Genomic DNA, 16952 nt, shown 5'->3' with positions numbered 1-16952 from the left:
AAGCATCATTCTTTTTTTTCTTTTTATAGTGATACCTGTCACTTTCCTTTTTAATGACAATGGTTGGGCCATTGTCTGTTTACTATAATTTCTTTTTTTAAAAAATCTAGGAAAGCTGTTCAAAAGGGAGTTGAACAGTTTTATTAAATAAAATACTTATTTCTTTATGCGTCTTTTATAACTTATGATTGACATTTGTATAATTTTTTAGAACAGTAAGGTAATTTCTTTTAAATATCTAGAATTAATATTGCAGAGTTTGGGTTATAGTGTTAGTGATATAAATAATTACATATAGTTTTGCCATCAGTGAGAAATATTAGTGTTATGTTTGCTACATCTCATTTCCTATATCAGTGAAATTATATTATGACCATGTTTAATTCTTTTATTTTCCACATGTTAATGCTTTTGGCCATAGCTATTATTATGGGGACTCATTCTCTTAATGTAATTTTTATGAGTTTGTTTTATTATTTACAGAGAACAGAGACAAAAAGAAGCAAACAAGATGGCAGTTAATAGCTTCCCAAAAGATAGGGATTACAGAAGAGAGGTGATGCAAGCAACAGCCACTAGTGGGTTTACCAGTGGAAGTAAGTGTTAATTTTTTTTCTTTGAAACAGTATAATGTTTAATTTGTTCCTATTCATTACTTTTCAAATCCATCTGCATCATCGTCTGTATACATAATTTAAAATAAGCAGAAATTTATTTAAGAGTTTGTTTTGTGTTGAATCTTTGCCCCATCTCCATGTCATTTGCTGAAAAGGGAAAGGATGTCCAGTGGAATAGTACACATTGTGTATTTCTCACTACCTATATGTCTGTAATGAAGTTGTATACAGTACAATTTCATGCTTTGGATTGGCTGGGGTTTTTGTTTCTGTTTTTGTTTTACAGGGACCTGTTGTACCCTATTAAACTGGACACAAAACTCTTTGGGTTTCACTCTAGTAATTGAATCACACAGGTGTACACAGATTGTGACAAAATATCTACTGGTTTTTTTTTTTATGATATTGGTGAATTATTTGTTTATCCTTACATTTGGAAACTAATTTCACCCTGATCATTAGATCTGTGTAACAACTCTGTATTGAATTTCCATAAAATTATTAAAATGCCTACTAGACAACTTCTAAGGTGCTTTTACTCTATAAATCCAGCTATGGGTGTATCTTAACTATTCTTTTAGGGCCAAAATTTGTGCAAGTGGGTCATCATACATTTGTTCTTTAATTCATTCTTTGAATTTAAAGTTTTACTAAAGGTATTCTATTCCTAGTGGCCTTGTTGCACAGAGTAAAATTAAAATACCACATGAAGTTTTCAGATTCTTTATTAAATTCTGAAATTTTGATAAGAGTTTTAAGATGATTATTTTGTGGGAATTCTTAGACTTAAGTGCTTTTTGAGTCTTGCTGTGTAAAGCAAAACAAAAAGCAGAGGATGTATTAGTCTCAGCATAGGATTATTGATTTTTTTCAGTGGAAAAAAATATTGAAGATGAAACTAACATAGTTCTTCAGAATCAAATGTAAAGTATTATGGTTTTAAATGATCTGTTAGGGAAATTATACTTAATTCTTAGAAACTGATTTAAAGTGTTAAAGTTATTAAATTAAAGAACATTGTATTTTGGGACAGAAGGCTTGGAGTTAAGACCCATTTCACTGCCTTAAGTGACTGACTTTTGGCAAAAAAATTAAAAATGAGACAAAAGAAGGTTTTCTTCTTGAAGTAAATAAGTAGCACCCAGTTCGTGAGCCCCCTGAACAAATGAGGGTGGGGGGTTATGCATAGAGGAATGATAGATAGGCATGAAAATAACTTTTTAGTGAATAAAGTTGGAGGTGGCATTGTGTGTCTGCTAACCAGGGCCCCATAACAGATGACAGGCAGCACTGGATTGGCCCAGCTGCTATACTTAACTGGCTGATGATTCCCTAAGAGGAAAAAGTAAAAAGCCTATCATGTCTACTTTATTCTCTCTAAAATAACCTGTTCTTTCAGTTGATTTTCCATTGGGGTGGAGTAAATGATGGTGTCTGCGTGGGGGTGGGGGGAGGGCAGTTAGAAATTTGATAGAAAAATGGGAAATAAAAATATTCTGTGCTTTTTAATTGTTTGAATCTGTATTATCTGTCTTTCAAAGTTTTTTTAAATTTAGTTATGATTTCCAAAGATAGGCATATTTCTTAAAAACTAGAAGAGTGGTAAAAATTTTTAATCCCATGACCTAGGAACATTTTGGAACATACACTTTTATGTGCATATAAATGTATAGAAATTACATATGTGCGTTTTACACTAAAAATGACATGGTATATTACTGTTTTTAACTTGCCCTTTTGTTTATTAAAATATCATCAATATGTTTCCATGTAAGTTTATAATTTTACATTTGTTATGTTGATTGTATTGATATAATACCCTATCTGTGGATACTTGAGTGATTTTCAGTCTTTTCCTACTGTAAACAAGATTATGATTCACATCTTTTCCATGTATCCGATTACTACTTAAATTCCTAGATGTGCAAATGATGAGTCATTGTCTATGGTTAAGTTGAATTGTAGTCTGTATCATACTTTTTTTTTTTTTTTTGAGTTTTTAAGTAATGTTTGAAAAGGGATCTTAGCTGTGTTGCCTTTTTTTTTTTTGAATTGGTTGAATGAGCTATATTTGGTGGGAGTGACAAAGTGTGAAAGCCATTTAGATGTTTAACTTTGTCTATCCAGAAAATGTTGGCAGATTTTTTTTTTTCCATGTGTGTCGCATATTGGTGTTTGTATCTGGTGAGGCTTAAAGCTTGTTCCTAACTACCAATAAAAGCAGTGTAGGCTGTGGGAAAGGGAAAGGTTGGGAAGAGTTTTTCATACAAAGGGAGAAAATAAGAAAATAGATTTCAGTTGAATTTTTGGGGCACTGTATTAAGTATTTTCAAAATATTAAGAAACTTCAGCAAATGTTCTTTGTAACTTGATGTTGAAAATTTGAATTTGCTAAATCCTACTGGATTATTTTTAATATCTCCGATCTTTAATTCTCTAAGTTTAGAGAAACCTTACTTGAGAATTCTTAACCATGGCACTTAAAACTTGGGTCAAGTAATTCTTTATTGTGTTGTCGATTGTTGAGCATTATTATCTGGCCTCTACCCAAATGATGCCAGTTAGCACACCTCCCTTCTAGTCCTGACAAGGGAAAAGGTCCTCTGGGAGTGTGTGTACATAGTCATTGCTTTAACTTGGTGCTGTCTAGAGTTGCAGCTGTCACTTACTCTGTTCCTGTAATGCTGCTGCCTTTTAAAAAAATTTAGTTACCGTCTTTAATTTTTATCTGAATACATTTCGACTACAGCCATATAGACCTGAAAGAATTTTGTTGGTCAAGGAAATAATTCTAGGTAATCAAGTGATAGGTTTGGACATGGTATTATCTCTGTTACATCTCTACTTAAAGGTTTCTATGGCAGTATCCCCTTTGTAGGAAGAGGCTCTGGAATAAATTTAGAAGTTTTATGTCCATACAAGTTGATAGTTTACTGATGTATTAACATCAGTTGTTTGTATTCTGGTTTTTTCCTCATTTTTCTAAAGTAGTATACTGTACAGTTTATAAAACTGCATTTTATACATTAAGTCATTGTCAACAGACCTCGTGTAATAAGGACTGAAATATTTTGGCAGTACCCTGCAACCTTTTGCTGTGATACAATAACATGTAGTATTTGTTTATTGACAACTCTAAAATTACTTATAGTTTGAGTATAATTCCTTCTTTTTGCTGTCTTGCTCTTTAGAATTGAAGGAGCTTTGAATTGAAAAAAAAAAAAAAACAACCATGTTCAGTAAAGAGGGTATCTTTTTCTTTTTGTAAAATTATTATGAATCATATGCTTGAATCTTAGGCGATTTCACTACTTGGAGGTTACTTTAATTCTTTAGTTACTCATTGGAATATTGTAGTGTAGGTTAGAGCCTTTTAGATAAATATAAACTTAAAATTATTGAAAATTTTCTTTTGGTACTGTTTTGTGGAAACATACTGCTAGCACATAAATTGTTGAAAGAGTTTAAATTTCTGAGTTTAAAATATTTTTGTGGCTTTAAATTGAAAGAGGATCTGTTTTTAATATACCTGATATGTAGATTATTCTGACTGTGCTGTGAATATAGGACTCCTGTTTTGTGCTAGTATTGTGCATCATGATTTTATTACTAATGTTGGTATTGTAGGATTATTGAAAATAACTATGAATTGGTTTACTTAATGAGCAGTTCTTCATAAGTTCAACCATTTTAAAATGATTTTATTATTTAAGTTTTAGCATAAACTACTTTAGACCCCACTAATTAGCTACCTTAGTATTCAGAAAACTCAGCCTAATAAATCTAGTCTTCCTTTGCAGTTGAACCACTGTGAATAATTCATTCAACTAACAGAACCTATGATTCATATTTTGAAAGAATGGAGCATTTTTTTTCTATTTTTAAAGCCTTCACGAATTTTTTGAGTAGAATGTTTTCACTCCATATATTGACTTTTTGTTTGTTTTTGTTTTTGTTTGAACTACAGGGTGATTCTAAGGAATCCTAAAAAACTTGTGCACTCCTGGAAATCTTCATTATAGATAAATGTTTATAAATGAGTGAAGACTCCTACCCTTCCAGTATTTGGATATTTATATGCCAGTGGTAAAACTGCAGACACTAACTGGCCTTGCAGTTTTATAAAAAGATACATAAGTACAAATATGTTGGTAAATTAGCTGATGTTGAAGACAGGATTCTAACGTAATCTTTTTTCTTCCCCCTTCCGTCATTCCAACATCTCTTTTTTCGAACTGTGAACTAAAGTGGAAGACAAGCATTCCAGTGATGCCAGTAGTTTGCTCCCACAGAATATTTTGTCTCAAACAAGCAGACACAATGACAGAGACTACAGACTGCCAAGAGCAGAGACTCACAGTAGCTCTACGCCAGTACAGCACCCCATCAAACCAGTGGTTCATCCAACTGCTACCCCAAGCACTGTTCCTTCTAGTCCATTTACGCTACAGTCTGATCACCAGCCAAAGAAATCATTTGATGCTAATGGAGCATCTTCTTTATCAAAACTGCCTACACCCACATCTTCTCTCCCTGCACAGAAAACAGAAAGAAAAGGTATGCCATTATTACTAGATGCTGCACGTTGAATTATAGTGTTTTGTAAGTCTTTTAGAATGTTACTGTGTAGCTTTAAGTCTAGAGTTAGCAATTTAGCTAACTCTAGCATGCTAACTTCAGCAAGTTAGCATTTAGCTTTTTCTTTTAATCAGCAAGCCTCAACTGTTTTTTTTTTTTTGCGTTTGACACTGAAGTCAAGTGCTTAATAGTGATGGTTTATATAACTTGTCAGAGTCAAATGACTGTCCCTTCATATTTGTATATATAATTCTCTGCTTTTGTGATAATTGTCTTGATAGTCTAGAAATTGTCTCAGTGTGCTCTTAATTAAAATTTCATATGAGTAGAGACATTTTAAAACTTATTTCTATATAAAACGCAATTATTGGTTTCACTTTATGATTAGAGAACTAAGTTGTGGGCCACAAGATAAGGAGTGCTAGTGTCGGAATTGGACCTTAAGTCTAAGGATTAGAAGTTAATTGCAACCCCAATTTTGTTTTTCCAGTACAGTGTTAATAATTTATACTATGTTTGAAAAGTTAGAGAAAAACTATGAGAACAAACTACTTGGGAGGTAATACACAACATACGCAGTGTGATGAGAAGTATATTTGCATGGACCATTCACAGTCCCATGCTTCTACTTGACTATTCACAATCCCAAAGTTTTACTTGATAGTGTGTTTTAAGAAACTAAGGAAATAATCTGACCCATGAGCAGACCGTGAGTAAATGATGAGGAATTTTTAAATGTACAAGTATAGGAGATGGTGATAAGTCTTTAGGCTAATCTATTGCTTCATTTCATTCACATTGATTTAATATGTTAACAAAGGGTTCAAATAGGGGGGCGGCGCCTGTGGCTCAAAGGGATAGGGCGCCAGTCCCATATGCTGGAGGTGGTGGGTTCAAACCCAGCCTCAGCCAAAAACAAAGGGTTCAAATAATTTGATTTCTTTTTCTTCTGGTTTCCTCTTTCCTTTTATGCATACATGTTATTCGGATGTCCCTTGTACTATAGCAGTTGTGTTATATATGACTAAACCATAGATTTTTACCATACAGTGCATAATAAACAGATTAATGCTTGTTCCAAATGTCAAATTCCTTAATAATAGTTTGTACCAAATTCATACGTACATGTCAGATTTACCCTGTTGCAGAATTAAACTTGGCAAAGAAGATTCTTCAGAGATGTAGTCAGAATTAATGTAGTAGTCAATGTATTTTCCCTGGCATGTTATTGATTTTTAGTTCCTATAATTTTATTTGACAATTTAGTCACAGAAAATTTTATTTAAAAAGCTCTGGTCAGTTTAAAGAAAAATCCTATGATCTTTTAAAAGTTTTATCCCGTTTCACTTGTGTACATGTAACACTTTTACCTATTTTTTGAAATTTTTTCTTGTAATATACACTCCTTTGATTTCCTAGTTTTGTTCTCTTCCTGTTCCTTAAACATCAGTATCTTTAAAACCTTTCCCCTGTGTTTTGTTCTTTTTCCTGGTTGTCATGTCCTCTTCCTTGTTAGTTATTCGGATCTTCAGTTGTAGTTCACACTCACCTCCTCCTGTAAGTTGTTGGTATTTGTTTTATTTCTTCAGATACAGTGTGCCCTCTATTTCTCTCTTTTCCTCTAGTTTATTCTTAGATACTCAGTAATTGACAGTACTGTCCCTTGTTCTCCAACATTATCATTTCTCTGCCTTCTCCCTGACTCCAGGCTATACCCATTGACAAATCTTGGACTCTTTCCCCTATCACTCATTTGTGTATATGCTTTCTGTTGTTAATGTCACTGCCATTGCTGAAAATCAGGACATTGCTCTTGAAGTCACCTTGTGATTACTTTATGGTCCACTTATGGTAGCATCCTTAAAAAGTTTAGATTGGATTGTGTCACTTTTTTGCCTAAAAACATCTCATGGTTTTCCATTATCCAAAGGATGAAGTCGGTATTTATTAGTAAGATTATAGCAAGCATTTGGCAGTCTGGTTGCAGTCTGTTTTACTAGCTTGTAGCTTGATCTGTAGCCATTTCGCTTTTAACTCCCTATGATCTATCTTTTGCAAACTTGGGACATTTTTCAGGACATACTATGTTCTTTCTTCCATTCTTGGCCTGTTGAACTCGGTACTTTTTTATTAAGACCTACCTCTACCGTCCTTGGGTTATCACTTAACCCCTCCCAATCTGTTTCCTAAACACTTTGTACTTTTGTCTATTACAGAAATTACCACATTTTAATTAGGGTTAGACATTATGTTTTAATGAATTTTGTACTTTGTTCATCTTCTGCCCTCTCCCTTCATGCTTCACGCACTATTCCTGACAAACTTAGCATAATTGAAAATTAACTGCATATACCAGGTTTGGTGCCGTATAAACTTTAAAAGAACATTCCACAGCTTTAACACATCGTGAGTATTAGAGGCGTCTTCTCTAGAACTCACATTCATCCCCCAGAATCATATGTAATAAAAGACACGACAAGTCTGTCAGTTTGGACAGTGCTAATTCAGAATTACCAATAAACCAGAGGTGATTGAATTTAAATTCCACCTATGTGTTTGCTCATCACAAGCTTTATATAAAAATGTCATATATAGTGACTTTAAACTTCCTCAATATAGGAAAAAACTGCTTTATCTTGAATTGTCTGTTTATGTAGGGAAAATTGTGCAGTCTTTCCTTTGCCTGTTAATTGAAGACAACTTTACTTCTTTAAATAGTGTAACAGTTTTGATATTTTCAGGTTGTTTTCTAATTATTTTAAAATTGTGGATATCCATTTATTTGAAATTGTTTTCCCCCTTGATTAAAGATATCTATGTTATTTAAGCTTTTTGTTGACTCTTCTCAATAACATAGTGATTTTCCTTGTTTGGATTCTGCTTAATAATTTATATCAAGGAGTTTGTTCAAATCAGATTGCTCTGTTGGTCTTGAGTGCTAATAGTACAGGTAAACTGTATTTAAAGATATCAGTGGTAGGATGCTGTGACAAAGGGCAGGGTCTTTGACTTCCCAACCACTGCTTTGTCCTTAGTGCTTGACAAATATTAGGCAGTTCTCTTGTATGTTTTGTGGGTTGGGTACATAGCTACAAGAATGGTAATAAATGTATTTGATGGTTTGGGAAGCACCTGCATTGGTCATGGTTTAAAAAATGTATTTGGAGAAAAAGATGAGTGTATGCATTGTACATGTAATGAAAGGATGCTAGCATAGATTTAGATCTGTTTGATGCTAGTGTGTCACTTGCGAACCTGAACTCAGTCTGTGTTTGTTTGAGGGGAAAAGTGGGAAAAGAGGAAAAGTGGCAAAACTCTTCTGCGGAGAATAACCATGGTGTTACATAGGGTGAAACAAAAGCCAGGTGCTCCAATTTAGGTCTGTGTTTATTGTGGTAAAATTTGGGTAACTTGTTGGTAAGATGACTTAGGAAAACCATGTGACACTGAAACTCTGATACATTTAAATATATAAACTGATTATCAGTTGATATTCCTGTGACTATTGTAAATTGGGTCTAACTCCCCTGTTCCTTACAGATTTGTGGAATGACAAAATAGGAGATGTGGCTCCTGTTCTTTGCTGTGACTAAGAGCTAGTGTCAGGGTTTAATGGCCTTAATTAGCAAGTTCCTCATTTAGTAACTTAAGACCCACGATTTATTAGCATAGATAAATTTGAAAACAGAACAGAGTAGCCACAGAAGCAGGATTTATTAAGTAACTCAAGCTAGCTTTTAAGGTTTAGCATGTCTAAATAGTCACATTAGTTATATGCTGGTTCCATAATGGGAGGAGATGGGAAGATCAGTCATGCTAATCAGTACATAAAGTGAGACAGTCACTTAGAATAAAATTCCTGTTGTGGTATCTGTAGGCTAAGTGACATTTGACTGGACCTAACGACGTCAGTACGTGTTAAGGCTGTTCTTTTGTAGCTGACATTTAAAGGTCATTCATTGGCTGCAGTAGGCCAACTTCTGCACTCTTTTTAGGATTACCGAATATTGACCATGGAGTTATTCAAATATTTATTGAGTAACTGTATACATTGGAGAAGAAATTTATTCTTAGCAAATTGAACTGAATTTAGCCAACTTTTAAAAGGTGGCATTTTGAACAGTGGGGCAGGAGACCGTAATCAAAAGAACATTAGAAATAATATAACTTGAGAATATGGAAGACCTTAAGATTCAAAATTATATGAATAGGCAATTACACAAGAGAAATTTAAAATTGCCAGCCTTCCCTTACATACAAAAGTTAGCTGAAAAAGGATTGAAAACCTAAATTAAAGAGCTAAAACTCTTTAAAATTCTTAAAAGAAAACAGGAAATCTTTTTTGTTTGTGTTTTTTTTTAATATTAATTTTTTTAATTTTTTTCTTATTGTTGGGGATTCATTGAGGGTATAAGAAATCAGGTTACACTGATTGCATTTGTTAGGTAAAGTCCCTCTTACAATTGTGTCTTGCCCCCCAAAGGTGTGGCACACACCAAGGCCCCACCCCCTCCCTCCTTCCCTCTCTGCACTCTTCTTTCCCCACCCCTCCCTCCTTTCTCTTTCTGCTCTCCCCTTTCCTCACCCCCACTGCATTCTTAATTGTCATTAATTGTTCTTGTATCAAAATTGAGTACACAGGATTCATGCTCCATTCTCGTGATGCTTTACTAAGAATAATGTCTTCACTTCCATCCAGGTTAATACAAAGGCTGTAAAGTCTCCATTTTTTTTAATGGCTGAATAGTATTCCATGGTATACATATACCACAGCTTGTTAATCCATTCCTGGGTTGGCGGGCATTTAGGCTGTTTCCATATTTTGGCGATTGTAAATTGAGCTGCGATAAAGAGTCTAGTGCAAGTGTCCTTATGATAAAAGGATTTTTTTCCTTCTGGGTAGATGCCCAGTAATGGGATTCCAGAACCAAATGGGAGGCCTAGCTTGAGTTCTTTGAGGGTTCTCCGTAGTTCCTTCCAAAAAGGTTGTTTTAGTTTGCAGGCCCACCAGCAGTGTAAAAGTATTCCCTTCTCTCCAGATCCACGCCAGCATCTGCAGTTTTGAGATTTTGTGATGTGGGCCATTCTTGCTGGGGTTAGATGTTATCTCAGGGTGGTTTTGATTTGCATTTCTCTGATAGGGATGATGAGCATTTGTTGTTAGCCATTCGTCTGTCTTCCTTAGAGAAGGTTCTGTTCATGTCTCTTGCTCATTGAAATATGGGATTGGTGGCTTTTTTCATGCAGTTTGAGTTCTCTATAGATCCTAGTTATCAAGCTTTTGTCTGATTCAAATTATGCAAATTATCCTTCCCTGTTGTATAGGTTGTCTATTTACTTTGGTTGTTATCTCCTTAGCTATATAGAAGCTTTTCGGTTTAAGTCCCATTTGTTTATTTTTGTTGTTGTTGCAGTTGCCACCACTATTTTCTTCATGAAATCTTTTCCCCAGGCCAATGTCTTCCAGTGTTTTTCCTATGCTTTCTTTGAGGATTTTTATTGTTTCATGCCTTAAATTTAAGTCCTTTATCCGCCTTGAATCAATTTTTGTGAGTGGAGAAAGGTGTGGGTCCAGTTTCAGTCTTTTACATGTAGACATCCAGTTCTCCCAGTGCCATTTATTGAATAGGGAGTCTTTCCCCCAAGGTATGTTCTTGTTTGGTTTATCGAAGATTAGGTGGTTGTAAGATGTTAGTTTCATTACCTGGGTTTCTATTCGATTCCAAAGGTCTATGTCTCTATTTTTGTGCCAGTACCATGCTGTCTTGACCACTATGGCTTTGTAGTACAGCCTAAAATCTGGTATGCTGATGCCCCCAGCTTTATTTTTATGACTAAGAACTGCCTTAGCTATACGGGGCTTTTTCTGGTTCCATACAAAATGCAGAATCATTTTTTCCAAATGTTGAAAGTATGATGTTGGTATTTTAATAGGAATGTCATTGAATAGGTCGATTGCTTTGAGAAGTATAGACAGTTTAACAGTGTTGATTCTTCCTAGCCATGAGCATGGTATGTTCTTCCATTTGTTAATATCCTCTGCTATTTCCTTTCTGAGGATTTCATAATTTTCTTTATAGAGGTCCTTCACCTCCTTGGTTAGGTATATTCCTAGGTATTTCATTTTCTTTGAAGCTATGCTGAAGCTTTCTTTGAGTTGTGTCCTTAATTAGCCTCTCATCTTGACTGTTATTGCTATATACAAAGGCAACTGATTTGTGGACATTGATTTTTATATCCTGAGAAATTACTGTATTTTTTGATGACTTTCAGGAGTCTTGTGGTTGAGTCTTTGGGGTTCTCTAAGTATAAGATCATGTCATCAGCAAAGAGGGAGAGTTTGACCTCCTCTGCTCCCATTTGGATTCCCTTTATTTCCTTGTCTTGCCGAATTGTATTGGCTAGAACTTCCAGCACTATGTTGAATAGTAATGGTGACAGAGGACAACCTTGTCTGGTTCCGGTTCTAAGAGGAAAAGCTTTCAGTTTTACTCCATTGAGTAAAATACTAGCTGTGGATTTGTCATAGATAGCTTCAGTCGGTTTTAGAAATGTGCCACCTATGCCTGTACTCTTCAGTGTTCTAATTAGAAAAGGATGCTGGATTTTATTGAATGCTTTTTCTGCATCTATTGAGAGGATCATGTGGTCTTTATTTTTGCCTCTGTTAATGTGGTGGATAACGTTTATGTAGTTGTGTATGTTAAACCAGCCTTGCATCCCTGGGATAAAACCTACTTGGTCATGATATATAACTTTATTGATGATAAGCTGTAATCTATTGGCTAGGATTTTGTTGAGAATTTTTACATCTATATTCATTAATGAAATTAGTGTGAAATTCTCCTTTTTAGTTGGGTCTTTTCCTGGTTTTGGTATCGGTGATGTTTGCTTCATAGAACGTGTTGGGGAAGATTCCTTCCATCCTTAATTTTTTGGAATAATTTCTACAGTACGGAAATAAGCTCTTCCTTGAAGGTTTGATAGAATTCTGGTGTGAAGCCATCTAGACCAGGGCATTTTTTTGGTTGGAAGCTTTTTTATTGTTTCTTTAATCTCAGTGCACAAAATTGGTCTGTTCAGAAGCTCTATTTCTTCAGGCTAAGTCTAGGCAGAGGATGTGATTCCAAATATTTATCCATTACCTTCACATTGTCAAATTTCTGGGCATAGAGTTTTCTGGTGGTATTCACAGATGATCTTTTGTATATCTGTGGCATCAGTTGTTATTTCCCATTTATCATTTCTGATTGAGGTTACTAGAGATTTTACTTTTCTATTCCTCGTTAGTCTGGCCAATGGTTTATCTGTTTTATTTATTTTTTCAGAAAACCAACTCCTTGTTTCATTAATTTTCTGAATGGTTCTTTTGTTTTCAATTTCATTGATCTCTGATTTAATTTTGGATATTTATTTTCTTTTACTGGGTTTAGGCTAAGATTGTTCTTTTTCCAGTTCCATAAGACGGCTTGTGAGTTTGTTGATGCACTCTCTGTTTTTTGAATGTAGGCTTCTAAATAAAGAAGATAAATAAATTTTCCTCTCAGGACTGCTTTTCCAGTATCCCATAGGTTTTGGTAGCTTGTGTTGTCATTGTTGTTATGCTCAAGGAAGTTAATGATTTCCTCTTCTGTTTCTTTCTATACCCGTGTCATTCAACAGAAGGTTGTTTAATTTCCATGCCTTTGTGTGGGGTTGAACGTTTTTGTTAGAGTTGAGTTCCACCTTTAGTGCCTTGTGATCTGAGAAGATACAAGGTAAAATTTCAATTCTTTTGATTTTGTTGAGGTTTGTTTTGTGGCTTAGGATATGATCAATTTTAGAGAATGTTCATGTGGCGATGAGAAGAATGTATATTCTTTGTCTTTGGGATGAAGTGTTCTATATGCGTCTATCAAGCACAGTTTGTTTTAGGGTCTCATATAAGTCCCTTAAATCTTTGTTTAATTTCTTTTTAGAGGATCTGGCCATCTCTGTAAGAGGAGTGTTGAAGTCCACTGTTATTATGGTATTATAGGATATCATTGGTCAGACTGACTGAGGTCTGTTTCAAGAATCTGGGAGCGGGCGGCGCCTGTGGCTCAGTCGGTAAGGTGCCGGCCCCATATACCGAGGGTTGCTGGTTCAAACCCGGCCCCGGCTGAACTGCAACCACAAAAAAAAAAAAAAAAAAAAAAAAAATAGCCGGGCGTTGTGGCGGGTGCCTGTAGTCCCAGCTACTCGGGAGGCTGAGGCAAGAGAATCGCTTAAGCCCAGGAGCTAGAGGTTGCTGTGAGCTGTGTGAGGCCACGGCACTCTACCGAGGGCCATACAGTGAGACTCTGTCTCTACAAAAAAAAAAAAAAAAAAAAAAAAAAAAAAAAGAATCTGGGAGCATTTAAATTGGGTGCATAAATATTTAGAATTGAAACATCATCTTAATGTATTTTTCCCTTGACCACTATAAAGTGACCATCTTTGTCTTTCTTGACTTTAGTTGCTTTAAATCCTCATGTATCTGAAAATAAGTTTGCAACTCCTCTTTTCTTCTGAATTCTGTTTGCCTGAAAAATTGTCTTCCAACCCTTAACTCGGAGTTTTAATTTGTCTTTTGAAGCTAGGTGTGTTTCCTGCAGACAGTAAAAGGATGGCTTGTGTTTTTTAATCCAGTCAGCCAATCTATGCCTCTTCATTGGGGAATTCAAGCCATTAACATTTATTGAGATAATTGATAAGTGTGGTAGTGTTCTGTTCATCTTATTTTGTGAGATTCCATTGCTTAGTTTTATCTTTTGCATCAGTGTGGAAGTTAGGTTCTGTCCTTTAATTTCTGAGTTGTTACCATGCTGTTGGTCCATTGTGATGGTCAGTGTGTAGAGCAGGTTGAAGTATTTCCTGTAGAGCTGGTCTTGTGACGAATTTCTTGAATGTTTGTATATCAGTAAATGATTTGATTTCTCTGTCAATTTTAAAGCTTAGCTTAGCAGGATATAGAATTCTGGCCTGGAAATTGTTCGGTTTAAGGAGAGTAAAGGTAGATGACCATTGTCTTCTTGCTTGGAAAGTTTCATTAGAGAAGTCTGCAGTCTCCCTGATAGATTAGTCCCTGTAAGTCAACTGGCGCTTACTCCTGGCAGCTTGCAGAATCTTTTCTTTTGTCTTGACTTTGGACAGGTTCATCACAATGTGTCTTGGAGAATCTCGGTTAGAGTTGAGACCACCTGGGGTCTGACATCCCTCTGAAAGGAGTATGTCAGAATCTTTGGTATTTGGGAAATTTTTATGTATAATACTCTCTAGTATGGTTTCCATTCCCCTGGGGCATTCTTCCCCTTCTGGATACCTGTAACTCGCATTTTCGAATGCTTCATAAAGTCCCATAATTCTGTCAGTAAACCTTCTGCGTTCTCTCTCTTTTCTGCCTCTTTAACTATCTGAGTTATCTCAAGAGCTTTGTCCTCTACCTCTCAGATTCTTTCTTCTGCATGGTCTAACCTGTTGCTGATACTTTCCATTGCATCTTTAAGTTCCCTGATTGACTGCTTCATTTCCTTCAGCTCTGCTAAATCCTTTCTATATTCTTCATATAGTTCATCTCTTATTTGATTCTGTTTTTGGATTCCCTTTTGGTTATTTTCAACTTTAGCTTCATTGTTTCCATCATTTACTTCCTTGTTTTAATCATGTGTATTCTAAATTCCCTTTCTGTCGTGGCTAACGTTTCTTCATAGGTGGAATCCTCTGTAGTAGCTACCTCTCAGTCCCGGGGTTGGGAGTGGGAAGGTTGCTGTGGACTGGTTTTTCACGTTGCCTGGATTTTTCTGCTGATTATTCCTCATGAGTGATTTCTTTTATCTGTTTCCTTGCCCTGATTTTCCTTTCACTTCCTCTTGCTCTTTAAGTTGCTGTGCCTCTGGACTAGGGTTTTGATGAGTCCTTTTGGTACAAGACCAGAAGGATGAGAAGGTTGAAGAGCAAGAAGGGAAAAGAGAAAGAAGAGGGGGTGGGTAAAAGGGAGTATTGACAAAAAGAAGAGAGGCACAGAAAGAGAGAGACAGAGCAATATAGGTATACAGTAGGGTACTTTGACCCAACCTTAAACACCCCCAACCTCTGGGGGGTACCAGGTTTGGTGGTTTCCTTGAGGTCAGCAGCTCTTTGCTAGTTTGTTCAGACACAGTACCCCACCTTCACCAAGTAAAGAGGAAAGATGAAAAATACTATAAATCAAACCAAAACAAGCAAACAGAAAACTTTACAGGATAAAATTGGGGGAGGGGGGACTAAATAATAAGGGGAGAAACACTAGCAAAAATGAAGTTCTAATTGTTGGAAAAGGCAACAATGGGAAATTATATTTAAACTAGAAAAATAAAGAAAGGAAAAAAGAAAAATCTATAACGGAAATGTTGAAATTAAAAAGCAAAACAAACACTACCACCCTCCATCCCCCAAACAAAGGAGTATATATATATCTTGCTGAATATTGTCTGGGCAACAGGTGATCTTCTGGAGTATGAGATGTTGATCACAATGCTGATATGGCTGTAGAAGATGGAGACTGGAGGCATGTGCTGATTTCTCAAGCCCTGCAATGTGGAGAACCTAAATCTCTCCTCAGCCCACTTAAAAGGCACTTCAGACTGCTAACCTTGGTTAAGCAGAAGCTTTCCCAGGAATGCACTTGTGTCTGGGATCTCTGCTGAAGCAGCTATTCACTTACCCGCTGTGCCAAAACTGGTCTCACTCTATGCCCCTGAGGGCTAAGGCTGTAAGGTGCCTCACTCCCTGCCTTCAGGTTGCTCAGTCAATAGATTACTTGCTCCCACCTGATACTTGCTGTGCAACCCCGAGGGTGGAGCTTGCCAGGGCAGTTCTCCCACATTGGCTCTGTGCGGCCCACAGCCAAACACTATTGGCTCCGTCTGGCTCAGCAGCTCAGTCTGGGACCCTAGACAATGCTTAAAGTCCTTCGCACTCTTGCCCAAGTTCTCCCAAGGTAGTTCAACTGAGTGCCAAGTCCAAAAAAACCAAAACAGCTCACAGGTAAGGCCTTTCCAGTTTGCAATCTCACTGCTGCTCTATTTACAGCTGCCAGCGGGATTAGACCGAACAAACACATGCAACCACTTGCCAGTTTCCACTGCTTTTGTCGTCCTCATGGGGTCCAGAAGTCTCTCGATGACTCCCTGTGTCCTCAAAGGGATGTTTATGGGCAGATTCCACCAACCAGAGATGCCCGGAGTATTGTCTCCCCAGACTCTCCATGCCCAGTTGCAAGGAAGCTGTTATCTTGGTCCTCCCCTGAAGAATATAAATGTATTTCTTGCCGTTGTAGTGTCTAAGGTTTGAGGGGTTGAATCTGGTGAAAGCCTTCCTGGTGGGGACCCTCTGAAGAATCCTGTGGTGGCATAAAGTATCATATGGTAAGGGGCTGACTGTGCTCAGAAAACAGGAAATCTTAATGATGTATTTGACAGTGATTTCTTGGATACAACACCAAAAAGCATAGGTGACAACATTTAAAAATACAGTGGACTTCATCGGTATCAAAAACTTTTGTAAAACCAAAGAAATAAAAATACAGCTCCTAGAATGAGAGAAAATATTTAGGCGATAAAGGATTAATATCCAGAATAAAGATAATCTGATTAAATGGCCAATAAGCACATGAAAAGGTGCCTAATATTACTAGTTATTAGGGAAATGCAAATCAAAAACCAGTGAAATATCATTTCATACCCATTAGGGTGACTATTTTAAAAAAAATAGAAGGAA

At 36.2% G+C, this 16952-nt stretch overlaps 1 protein-coding gene across 8 annotated transcripts in view; it reads left to right on the top strand.

The window, feature by feature from the left end:
- The window catches only part of WAC (WW domain containing adaptor with coiled-coil), a 105693-nt gene that overhangs the window by 71401 nt on the left and 17340 nt on the right, over nucleotides 1-16952 (top strand). For 5 of the 8 annotated variants that reach the window (XM_053572192.1, XM_053572191.1, XM_053572193.1 and 2 more), the window contains exons 6-7: nucleotides 484-596; nucleotides 4866-5174. In XM_053572192.1, coding sequence (XP_053428167.1) covers nucleotides 484-596; nucleotides 4866-5174 — 422 coding nt within the window. The remainder of the gene's footprint in view (nucleotides 1-483; nucleotides 597-4865; nucleotides 5175-16952) is intronic. The other 3 variants (XM_053572195.1, XM_053572194.1, XM_053572198.1) reach the window with 1 other exon arrangement.

Source organism: Nycticebus coucang, chromosome 20 (genome assembly GCF_027406575.1).
Source record: "Nycticebus coucang isolate mNycCou1 chromosome 20, mNycCou1.pri, whole genome shotgun sequence".
Classification (NCBI taxonomy): domain Eukaryota; kingdom Metazoa; phylum Chordata; class Mammalia; order Primates; family Lorisidae; genus Nycticebus; species Nycticebus coucang.
This window is presented reverse-complemented; position numbering and strand designations above follow the sequence as displayed.